The 12967-nt window shown below is 41.0% G+C and overlaps 1 protein-coding gene across 1 annotated transcript in view; it reads left to right on the forward strand.

Annotated features, from left to right (window-relative positions):
• Positions 1-12967, forward strand: part of TRPC6 (transient receptor potential cation channel subfamily C member 6) — a 94706-nt gene that overhangs the window by 44554 nt on the left and 37185 nt on the right. The window contains exon 2 of the mRNA XM_065678706.1: positions 11562-12336. Within this exon, the coding sequence (XP_065534778.1) occupies positions 11562-12336 (775 nt within the window). The remainder of the gene's footprint in view (positions 1-11561; positions 12337-12967) is intronic.

Raw genomic sequence — 12967 nt, forward strand, 5'->3', positions numbered from 1 at the left:
GTGACTGCTGTGTGTGCTTTGTAGTAGTAAAAGGACATAGGCCCCCTGAGGAAGCTTTCAGGAGAACTGGCTACACAGGATTTGGAGAAGGCTGAGGTTCTGAATGCCTTCTTCGCCTCGGTCTTCACTGGCAAAGGCTCTGACTGCACCACCCAGGTCTTAGAAGGCAGACGCAGGGACTGTGAGAATGAAGACCTTGGGCCCACTGTAGGAGAGGATCTGGTTCGAGACCATCTTCAAAATCTGATCGCGCACAAGTCCGTGGGACCTGATGGAATCCATCCGCGGGTCCTGAAGGAGCTGGCGAATGAAGTTGCTAAGCCACTGGCCATCGTATTTGAAAAATCATGGCAGTCAGGTGAAGTTCCCGACGACTGGAAAAAGGGAAATATAACCCCCATTTTCAAGAAGGGGAAAATGGAAGACCCGGGGAATTACAGACAAGTCAGTCTCACCTCTGTGCCTGGCAAAATCTTGGAGCAGATTCTCCTGGACAGCATGCTAAGGCACATGAAAAACAACAAGGTGCTTGGTGACAGCCAGCATGGCTTCACTAAGGGGAAATCCTGTCTGACCAATTTGGTGGCCTTCTATGATGGGGCTACAGAATTGATGGATAAGGGTAAAGCAGTTGATGTCATCTACCTGGACTTGTGCAAAGTGTTCAACACGGTGCCCCATGACATCCTTCTCTCTAAATTGGAGAGATATCAGTTTGATGGATGGACCACTCGGTGGATAAAGAACTGGCTGGATGGCTGCACACAAGGAGTTGTGGTCAATGGCTCAATGTCCAGCTGGAGACCGGTAACGAGTGGTGTCCCTCAGGGATCGGTGTTGGGACTGCTCTTGTTTAACATCTTTGTCGCTGACATGGACAGTGGGATTGAGTGCGCCCTCAGCAAGTTTGCCGATGACACCAAGCTGTGTGGTCTGGTTGATACGCTGGAGGGAAGGGATGCCATCCAGAGGGACCTTGACACGCTTGTGAGGTGGGCTGATGCCAACCTCATGAAGTTCAACCAGGACAAGTGCAAGGTCCTACAGCTGGGTCGGAGCAGTCCCAGGCACAGCTACAGGCTGGGCAGAGAAGAGATTCAGAGTGGCCCTGCAGAGAAGGACTTGGGGGTGCTGGTCGATGAGAAACTGAACATGAGCCAGCTTCAGTGTGCGCTCGCAGCCCAGAAAGCCAACCGTATCCTGGGCTGCATCAAAAGGAGCATGACCAGCAGGTCGAAGGAGGTGATCTTGGCCCTCTGCTCTGCTCTTGTGGGACCTCACCTGGAGTATTGTGTGCAGTTCTGGTGTCCTCAACATAAAAAGGACATGGAACTGCTGGAACAAGTCCAGAGGAGGGCCACGAGGATGATCAGGGGAACTGGAGCACCTCCCATATGAAGACAGGCTGAGGAAGTTGGGGCTGTTCAGCCTGGAGAAGAGAAGGCTGCGTGGAGACCTGATAGCAGCCTTCCAATATCTGAAGGGGGCCTATAGGGATGCTGGGGAGGGACTCTTCGTCAGGGACTGTAGTGACAGCACAAGGGGTAACGGGTTAAAACTTAAACAGGGGAAGTTTAGATTGGATATAAGGAGGAAATTCTTTCCTGTTAGGGTGGTGAGACACTGGAATGGGTTGCCCAGGGAGGTTGTGAGTGCTCCATCCCTGACAGTGTTCAAGGCCAGGTTGGATGAAGCCTCGTTTGGGATGGTTTAGTGTGAGGTGTCCCTGCCCATGGCAGGGGGGTTGGAACTAGATGATCTTGAGGTCCTTTCCAACCCTAACTATACTATGATTCTATGACATGGGACTGTCATCGGCTTTAGTGACTGAGTGGTAATGGAGAACTGCAGAAGAAGCATGAGTACTGAATCACATGGTCTGAGCGGTTTGTCTTCTCTCATGAGACAGATACGTCCCTGTTAATAATTTGTGCCATCAAATTATAGGCAACCTGTCTAGGAGACATGGACATCTTAGTCAGTTCCTCTCCACCAGGCAAAGCCAGCTGTCCCCAAATCATTCCTACCACTTGTTTATCTCAGCTGTTCTTCAAGATCTCTGGTGATGGAAAACCCAAGTTGTTTTTCAGAAGTTTGTTTCCAGATGTTCACTGTCATCAGATTTAGAATTTTAAGGTAATTTTTTCTACAGCCTATAACTTTCTGTCCCTTAGCATGGCATAGAGGTTCAGACCATGTGTCTGTCTAATCTCTGATTGGACTAAGTATATATTGGGGTTTTTTATATATGTTACTATATATTTTAAGTATAACAATATATATTTTTATAAAATATCTTTCAAATTATATTATGTTGCATACTAAATATATTGTTATATTTTTATGTACGTATATGATAAAGAAGAGTAGAAGAATAGAATGTCCAAATAATCCTCTTTTATCTGAAATTCTTTCTTACCATCAGGTTTTAGGAACTTCGGAGCTACAGGATGCCTACTAATACTAGACCCAAATAGAGACAAATTTTTCCCTTCCTTTTACACCATTGCTGTATTACACCACTGTTGATATTCCTTCAGACTTATATAGATGAAACAAAGCCTACTTGTACTTTATTTCATGTCTTCTAGACCTTTGATCAGCTCTGTAGTAATTCACTGGACTAATTGCAGTTGTTCTGTATTGTTCTTGAAGTGTGGGGCCTGTGTTGTCACAAGGTTGCATAAGACCAGCATTATTTCACACCTACCCCTCCAAACCAATCTAGGCCATTTCCAGCTTTTAATGTATGTTTGCATATTCTTACTTAGGTGCAAGCCCCTTTATTTCTTGTTTTCAAATTGCATAACATTCATTTCACATCACTTCTCGTCAGGTCCAGTCAAAGTGCCAGCCTTGCTTTCCACCTGTTTTTAGTTCCTCTCAGACTAAGTTCCCATGCAGATGTAAACCACAGAGCCTAGATTCCATCATGCATCTCATTTAATGAATATATTAAATAATACCAGATCTAAGTAAGGTTTTCTGACCAAATAGGTTTTATAACCTTAGATTGATAACTAGTTTTCCAACCAGCTTAGCTACCTCTTCATGATTTCATTCAGCCTCTTTCTCCAGTTTGGTTTTTAGAATATAATGTTTGACAGCAGCAAAAGCCTTGCTGAAGACCTCTAACATATACATGGGTCCTGCCTGGTTCACATAGCTTCTTATTCTGTCCCAGGAGACTGTTAGATTGTTTCAAGAGAATTTATTCTTGGGTGTTTGGTGTTGATGGCCTTATTTGGTGTTACTGCTTATCTGATCTAGCTAACTGATCATCATTGAAGTTTACCAACAGCATGAGAACCATAGAGGTGATTCAGAGGTGATTACTAATGGTTTCAGCACTGTTTCAGCTACTTGCTTGAGTTTTAACAAGCAGTAGATACTATCTCTGGCTCACAGAGGACTCCATAATGCCTAAATGATTTCTTGGATGTAAATGCACCACAGAGATAGCCAAATGTGTACGTTTTAACACCGAATGGTTACTAATCATTTTACTGCGAACACTGACACTTGGGATTACTGTATAGTTTAGGAAAGTGTACTTGAGCATTTTTTTTGTTCTGTGGCAGATTTAACTGCATGGACATAGCAGGAAATGAGAGGAGCTTTATTTAGCTCAGCGAAATGAAGGCTGAGAGAGGATATGATTGCTATGTGTTTATGTGTTGCAGGTAACCATTGTCAGGAGAAGGTGCTACTTAATTTGAAATACAATTCTGATTCCTAAACAAAAACAAACAGATATAAATTGGCTGTTATTCGATTTAGGCTGAAAATTTGATGAATATTTCTAGAAAAATCAAATTCTGGATTAGTCTTTCAGTGGGATTATGAGAGAAAATAGAATTCCAGCAAGACAGCAATTTCCTTGGAGGCAGTCTGATATTTTAATGGGAATTGTTTGAGATGGTTTCTGTTCTTGTAAGGGACTTGACTTCTTAGCCTTCTCTGGTCTATATTCCTACTAAATTATAGACATTAAAGGATGCCTTAAACTCACCTAATCAGCTAGGATTCTTTTTTAAGCAATGGAAAAATGTGGATGCTCTGCATGAAAATTTATGCTATTCTAAAATAAATATTAAATGTAGATGGGAGAATTGTCTCTCCTTATCTACAAAGTAGATCAAGATGTCTAATTTGTACTAGACTCCTACTGTTCCTCTAGGGGAAATGAGATGAGTGCACTAACACCCTATATAGTTCACAAAATCAAACTTACTACGAAGCAGAAAATACAGTAGACACTGTGTGACCCCTGGTGCTCCCTGGCTTTTAGTTTCTTGTTTTTAGAACTCTGTCCTGTAATATGGTATCCAAAATGATGACAGTATTCCAAGCTTGGCCATGTTGGCTTTTGAGTAATTACTAATAAGTATGGACATTTAGAGCGTGTTTCCCCAAAGTGCATTAATATTCTCTTGTAATCAACAGTTATTCTGTAGACTGGGAAGGCTGAGGTTTCAAGTGGCTGTAAGATTTATGTGTCCAGAATCTGTGACAACAGACACGAACATGGGTATTTTTTTTTATTGAAAGATGGACTGAAAACACCTTAATGATGGTGGAATAAATGTAAGAACATCAGGACAAAGCTGGACTGAACATACTTTTGTAGATCATCAAATTCCTTTCCTTGCTCTTGGAGGCAGTCAAATACTCTTCTTAACAAACTCCTGGATTAATATTTATTGTGTATACCTAATTAAGCAGAAATAATAAGGCAGAACGATTTGCATTCTCTGTTACAGCTAAACGTATTTATAGTCTTGTGCTGCAAGAACCAGTTTAATTACAGACTCAGTAACTTTTACTGTAATTGCAAATGGGCGAAACAGGAAATTTATTTCATACATATAAAGTATATTGATGAAGGGAAAATGGATTACACTGAGATTCCACTGCATCAGACACGCTACAGTCCAACAAACAATGCAGGAATCTTCTGTTTCATTCTGTAATAAATTCTATTCCAGAAGATGAGCTACTGTCTAGGGAATGTATGTACTTAATCTCCCATTTAAGCAATGTCCCTCTTCTAAATACAGGCAAGAAAAGAGTAAATGCTACTGCACCAAAAAGCCAATTCTAAGTATTCTTCACTAGCAGTGATTGCTCTTTGTTGTGATAAATCATACCGAATGTATTCCTGCAATAGGAATATAATTGGTTTCTATTATTTGAAAAATGAAAAAGAAAGTGTTTAATGAACTGCAGGTTTTGGCTGGTTATCTGGTTGTTAACATCTCAGGAAAAAATAATGACCATGATCCTGTTGAAAGGTTTATTTCCTTGTACTAGCAGAATAATTTTATACTGGATTAGTTTTGCAGGGTGCATAAAGATATGTATTTTAAATCAGTGATGCTGTTATTATCAGTTTAAATAAGATCTGAATCTACACTGAATGCATCTTTATATTTTTCGAAGCTGTTTTAAAAATTATTATGATTTTTTTTTTTTTGGACTGAATTTGTTGTCTGTTCAAGTGACTTCAGTATAAATTATTTAAATGATGTTTAGTATTAAATGACTGATGTACAGATCAGGAAGGAAGCAGTTGAAGCTAGATATGGAATTTGCCAGCATGCTGCTCAATAGGATGGTTTCTGAAGCTCAGATAATTGTGCTACTGTGTTTCAACTATTAGTTTATTCAAAATTGAGAAGCCAATGGGGAGCTAAGAAGGTTGGAAAACCTGCTTCCAATTTCCCCAGTCACTATGCACTTTAAAAGGTGATAGAAAGCATCTTTGCAGTGATATATACCAGCTCCCTTTGTACCATTGGATGCACAGTTTCAGGACTGTGTGTCTGTCTGGCTTAATCATAGTCCAGGTTAGTCTTGCTTCACTGTGGGTAGTGCTTCACTCTGCTGAGGACCTTTGAGGCCTGGGGACCTCACTGGTGAAATCTGAGGCACAGAAAGCATTGAGTACCTCAGTTTCAGCTGTGTCCTTGGCCTCTGAGTCCACCAGTCTGCTGAACAGTTGGTTCACATGAATTTCCTTAGTCTTACTTTTACATACTTCCTTTCAGAAGACACTTTTTGCTGGTCTTCACATCCTTTGCTACTTTAACTCCAGCTGAACTTTTAAGCTTTCCTAACTCTCTGCATGCACTCGTATTGTCTCAATGTTTCTGCCAAAAGTGAGAACCAGTAGGACAAGCAGTAGAGATGTGTTATTATGAATTGAGAAGATGTGGGGAATTTAGGCTATTTATCTTAGGCTAATATAAACATAACTTAGCTAATGTTAGGTTAATGATGCTAACCATTTTATGTGCGGTACATAATCTACAAGGAGATGGAGTTCCTGCTCTGAATCCTTGTATCGTGGTGTCTGTTTGATTTACTGACTGTAGGAGTGGAGAGATTAACCTCATTAAAACAACCTTAGTCTTTGTGAGCACTCACCATGCCATATAAGGGATGCAACATGGCTTTTTAGATAGCAGATATTCGCAGGAGTAGCTTTCATGTACACAATCGCAATGCATACAGAAGTAATGGGAGAGAAACTGATGGAATAAGGATTGAGGGATGAAGACCCATGATACCAGTTGAAGAAAAGCAAAAATTTTTCTTAAAACAGGATGGTTTGGATCTTCAGAATGAATTGGGGTGAAATAAGGTAGAGGGAACATGGATGATCTTAAGGTCCTTTTCAACCCTAGCTGTTCCATGATTCTATGATTCATAAAGTCTGTGTCACAGCAGAAATATCAAGTATGTAAAAATTATTTGAACTCATGTGTAACTGAAGTATTTAATGGTAATCTATGCATTTATTAAATATACAGGTGAGGCAGCATGCCATAAATAACTAATCTGGGGAGAGAACACTGTTTATCAGTTTCCTTTCCCACTTACAAACCCACATTTTCCTCAGGAGAATACAACTCTGTTGACAAGGGGCACACTGGATACTAAACTCACTTGTAAAGGCAGTTCCTATTCTCCAGTTTCAATTGTAGATAATGTTTAAGCAGATGTAATTGATTTTGACTAGCTGCTTGAAGTAGTGAGTGTAGGGACTAGTGATAGGACAAGGGGCAATGGGTTGACACTTAAACAGGGGAAGTTTAGATTGGATGGAGCCTGATGGAGGCTCTCCTGCAGCAGGTGGCTGAGCTGCAGAATGCTATTAGCAGGCTTCAAGATGTCAGGGTAGCTGAGAGGAAGCGGGGCTGCTTGCTCCAGCCCCATACTGTGCGGGGGCCTCAAGCTTCCCCTCCAACTCATGAAGAAAAGAAGGAGGCCACCAACCCGGGAAATTGGGAATTGGTGACAAAGAAAAATAACAAAAGAAGGAGGAAAAGGACAATTAAAAGCAAGGGGCTTCCTCCTAAATCTGTTGTCCCCACGCAGAACCGCTTTGCTGTCCTGCAGGAGACTAATGAGGAAACAAATTTGCACCACAAACAGCCGGATTATGCACGGGTTAAGATCTCTACTGGCGCTACCAAGAAAAAGCGGCTGGTCATAGTAATAGGGGACTCTACTTTGAAAGGGACAGAAGCACTCGTCTGTCAGCCTGACCCCGTCTCGAGGGAGGTGTGCTGCCTACCAGGGGCACGGATCAGGGATGTTACAGAGAGGCTACCTGCTCTGGTAAGTTCCACGGACTATTACCCGCTCCTGGTGATCCATATGGGTGCTAGGGATATAGGTAGTAGTAGACTGGGGACCATAAAGAAAGACTACAGAGCCCTGGGAGAGGTGGTTAGGGACTCTGGAGCTCAGATAGTCTTTTCGTCAATTCTCCAGGACACAGGGGAGGACCAAGAAAAAGCTAGGAGGATTGGCCAGGTCAATAGATGGTTAAAAGGGTGGTGTCATAGTCAGGGGTTTGGGTGTCTTGAACATAAGACTGAAGTTAGTAGGCCAGGTCTACTGGGGGCTGGTGGAGCTGCTCAAGGTGCTATCTGTTCAACTGCTATCTGTTCAAGGCCAGGTTGGATGAAGCCTTGTGTTGCATGGTTTAGTGAGAGGTGTCCCTGTCCATGGCAGGGGGGTTGGAACTAGATGATCTTGAGGTCCTTTCCAATCCTAACCATTCTATGATTCTATGAAAAGGAAGAAGTTCTTTACTGTGAGGGTGGTGAGGCACTGGAATGGGTTGCCCAGGGAAGTTGTGAATGCTCCATCCCTGGCAGTGTTGAAGGCCAGGTTGGACAGAGCCTTGGGTGGCATAGTTTAGTGTGAGGTGTCCCTGCCCATGGCAGGCGGGTTGGAACTAGATGATCTTAAGGTCCTTTCCAACCCTAGCTATTCTATGATCCTACAATTCTATGATTCTATGCTCTGGAGATTTCTAAGGTGAGAGATGATACTGCAGTGTCTTTTGCTGGAAATGGTCATCACATAGTGATGCATGATAAAATTGCTCACCACCTGCTGAACAATACACAGCCTGACCCAAGCTTTGGTTGGTCCCTTGCAGATAACTCCCCCCCCCTGTTTATATACTGTGCATGATGTGTTGTGGTATGGAATACCCCTTTGGCTAGTTTGGGTCAGGTGTCCTGTCTCTGCTTCCTCCTGGCTTCTTGTGCCCCTCCTCAGTGGCAGAGCATGAAAGACTGAAATTCCTTGGTCAGGGTAAATGATACTGCGCAACAACTAAAACATTGATCTCAGACTAAAGCCAAAACACAGCACTGCATCAGCTACTAGGAAAAAAAATTACTCTATCCCAGCCAAAACCAGGACATCATCTCTTGAGAGTTATTCAGTGCATGAATCTTAAAACCCATCAGGTTTTAAAAGTTACCCTTACAATTTTTTCTTTCTCATTCCCCCTCCTTCCCTGCCCTGAGCTTTCTGTCTTCACCTTCCTTCTCTTCCCTATCTGCCAGTTGATACTCACCTTACCAATGCAATCTCATATTCCATGTTTGAAAAAACCTTTCAGAAGCACGTTACTCTCCTTTAAGTTATAACTTTAAAAACTGAGGAGTGGCACCTGGATTCTCTGCTGCCCTGTCTTTTTACCATTTCATTCCTGTTCTAATTTTGTGCATTCATTTCCAGTAAAATGTTTGTAGATGTATCAGAAGACTGGCCTCAATTTAGTGAATTTTAGATTTTGATACCAATGTTGTCAGCAAAGTGTCATTTTCATTCGTTCAGTTTTCATGTTTTCTGTGAGATGTCTCCAAAGGATGTCTTTTCATCAAATGTAAGTATCTGGAAATAATGCATTGAAAAATTTCAGCCCGCCATATAGTGTATTCACCTGTGAGACATTAGCATATATCTGCACCCTCTGTTTTGAACCCACAGCAGCTGAGACAGCCTTTGTGAAGATCTTGAGGAGTAAAAGAGAGTGGGATGTAACTTTATTCCATATTGTGAAATGATAGACATAGTCTACACTAATGCTGTGAAGCTGCCATTGTAGCATGGTATTAGTACTGTCTGCACACTGAACGATGTGACAGTTGTCAATTTCGACATATTCCACATTCCATACCTGTGATCATCCTGCAACAAAAGTTTTCCCTTTAGGTTGAAGACATTAGCAATTTGAAGCATTTCCCATGCTGCAGAAAACTATGTCTCTGAAACTGAGAAGGCAAAAAGGAAATTTATACTGAAGTTAAATAGAAACAATCTAGCAGAAATATCTTGTACTGCTACTTTTTGTGAAGACGTTTTGAGTCACAAAGGACTATTTTTTTTACTGTCATTTAAATACTCAAATTCATATTCATTAGTAAGTAAATGAATAAACTATTGCTTGTGGTTATTATTTTGTGGGAAATACTAAAAATACTGAAGTGTATTCGAGCATATGTGCGTAAAGAATCATTAAGCTACCATTCAAAATAAGAAAAAAGATGAAGTTGGAGTGAATATTATGTAGTTTATTAGAGTAATTCTAGGAGATAAAATTGCAGTTGAATTTCTGTTGAGGATTGGGATCTTAGTTGACTGAATTAAGAAAGTAATGAATTAGGTTTTCTTCTTGTTAAAGAGAATGTAGCATTGCTCAGCAAACAGCTTCAATACGGTTCACTTAATGTTTTAATAAATAATTTTTAAATAATTAATTATTATAAGAGATGAGGAATGGCTGAGGGTTTAAATAGTAGAAGTAGAATAATGGACAACATTTCAGAGCTATCTTGAAGCAAGAATTGGCAGGATTTGTTGGCAAGCAGCTGAGTGGAGGAATAAATAGGCTATCAAGGCTATGAACTGTAAAAATGAAAAGGACGATGGAGATAAGGACTAGCAGCTGCCATATAATGTATTCAACATGCTTTTATCTTGTACAGATTCAGTTATGACTGAGAATTCAATCATAGATGTCATAAAATCATCAGCAGGGCTAAGAGGAGAAACCAGATAGAAAACATAAGTTAGATAGATGCTGAATTAGTGATGGGGGTAAGAATACTAAGAGCAAGTGAAGTCAGGCTGCCTGCTTTCCTGAGGCAAAAGGTAGTTTAGAGAGCTTCCATATTTGTGTGCTCTGTGCAATACCTCATCCCTCATCCCACCACTGCTGACTCCTGTCACACTGTGACTTCTCTTCACTCTGAGCTGTGACTTAGCGCCAGCGCAGAGCAAGCAAAGAGCGTTGCATGAATGGCATTCTGAGGGGATGGTCGCTTTCAGAAAGGCCTACTGAGGGCCAGTGGGCTCATGCTGGGTCACTGGGACTCCTCCTGCCAGCTGAGCAGGTGTGGGCTGTTCTCACTGCACTGTGCTGTTGATACTGGCTGTCTCAGGACTGAGGCAGTCATTGCACATCATCACTATTCTCCAGGTCATCTTTGTATTTAAATTATGTATTTAAACAATGAACTTGAGATTTTATATTGGTTTTTGGTTTGTTTTTTTTTTTTTTTTTTTAATACCCACTTGTTCCAGTGAAGTCCTGCAAAATACCTGCCAAATCTACCAAAGGTGTCAGGAAGTAGTACGTTCATCCAGAAAAAACTTAATTTCACTCTTGAAGCCATTCTCAAACTTAGTTGCATGTTTTCTGTTGGAAATATTCTTGTAACCAGAAAGTGAAATATTGGCACTTAAAAACACTGTAACGTTTTTCTTACTTCTTTTCCAGATTAAAATAAGAAGCCATTTTTCTGTGAAGTGACCATATATATCAGAGCGATGTGTGGGATACCAGATGATGATGACAATTTTGAATAGAGGAGTGCTGGAAAAGCAGAGAGGGGTTTCTGTGTAAACCTAAGAACCTTACTTTAAAAAATGTTATTCTACCTATGTAGAATAAGCAGTAAAAATTATGCAAAAGCTGTGGAGGACAAAAGAGGGAGATTTAAGTGTAATATTAAATGACAGTTGACTGAGTCTTTTTCTTCTTGTTGAAATAAAATGTAGCTGGCTGCTCATTCCAGGGCTGTGCAGTGACAGTGGTTACAAAATGCATCAAAGTCAGGGTTTCTGGTCTCTTTGCAGCATTAAAAATTTAGAGCAGATAAATGATTAAAATATTTGTCTTAATTATTATTTAAAATGGATATGCCCTTGCATAAAACAAAACGAATCATTTCTCTATTTCTACACAGGCGAGGCAACGAGAACAGACTAGCGCTACGAAGACAGACCATTCTCCGGGAGAAGGGGAGGAGGCAGGCCAGTCGAGGGCCAGCCTATATGTTTAATGACCACTCAACAAGTCTTTCTCTGGAGGAAGAGCGCTTTTTGGATGCAGCAGAATATGGAAATATCCCCGTGATTCGCAAAATGCTGGAAGAATGTCCCTCGCTCAATGTGAATTGTGTGGACTACATGGGGCAGAACGCCTTGCAGCTGGCAGTTGCCAATGAGCACCTGGAAATCACAGAGCTTCTGCTGAAGAAGGAGAACCTGTCTCGTGTTGGAGATGCCTTGCTTTTGGCTATTAGCAAAGGTTATGTCCGGATAGTGGAAGCCATCCTAAACCATCCCGCATTTGCTGAAGGCAAGAGGCTTACATTGAGTCCTAGCCAGTCAGAGCTCCAGCATGATGACTTTTATGCATATGATGAAGATGGGACACGGTTTTCCCATGATGTTACACCAATCATTCTGGCCGCTCATTGCCATGAGTATGAGATTGTCCACACTCTGCTGAGAAAAGGAGCTCGGATCGATAGGCCACATGACTATTTCTGCAAGTGCAGTGAATGCAATCAGAAACAAAAACATGACTCTTTCAGCCATTCAAGATCTAGAATCAATGCCTACAAAGGTCTGGCCAGCCCTGCTTATCTTTCTTTATCCAGTGAAGACCCTGTAATGACTGCCTTAGAGCTCAGCAATGAGCTGGCCGTGCTTGCCAACATTGAGAAAGAGTTTAAGGTACGTAGAAGGATACTGATTGTGACAGAAACAGAATTGGAAAATTCAATCAAAGCTCTTTCTCCCATTCCTTGAGCAGAAAGAGATCAGCATCATCTTCATAAATCAGAGTATAACATTGTAAAATATATAATTGTTCAATGAATGGAAAATTTCAACCTTTGGGAATGTCTTATTCCTCTGTGCGTATTATAATTCGTGCTGCTTATGTAGAATGTACGACTGAACTCATTTTCCACTTCCCATCAGGCAGAATAGTAAAGGAAGCCCTTCAAACGCATGGGTGAAGGTGGCTTAGGACAGGGAAAAGAGGAGACTGAAGTGGTACAGTTTAGTTACCGGTGCAAGGCAAATTGCACAGTTCCGTTCAACTATTATGCATTCTCATTATTTTCTCATAGTTAGACTGAAAGTTTTCTCTTTGCAATCTTTTCATTTATTCACGAAATTGACTGTAAATAATGTCCTTCTGTTCCTTCTTTAATGTGCTGATTTTACTTATTTGTACTTAGTTGTTTGTGAACTTGATGAAGTTGAAGACTTCTTCAGGATTATATGGAATGTTTAATGTTTCACATGTGCATAATTAAAAAAAAAAAAAAATTAATAGTTGAGACCCGGAGATTCAAGG

This window comes from Lathamus discolor, chromosome 4, assembly GCF_037157495.1.
Source record: "Lathamus discolor isolate bLatDis1 chromosome 4, bLatDis1.hap1, whole genome shotgun sequence".
Lineage (NCBI taxonomy): Eukaryota > Metazoa > Chordata > Aves > Psittaciformes > Psittacidae > Lathamus > Lathamus discolor.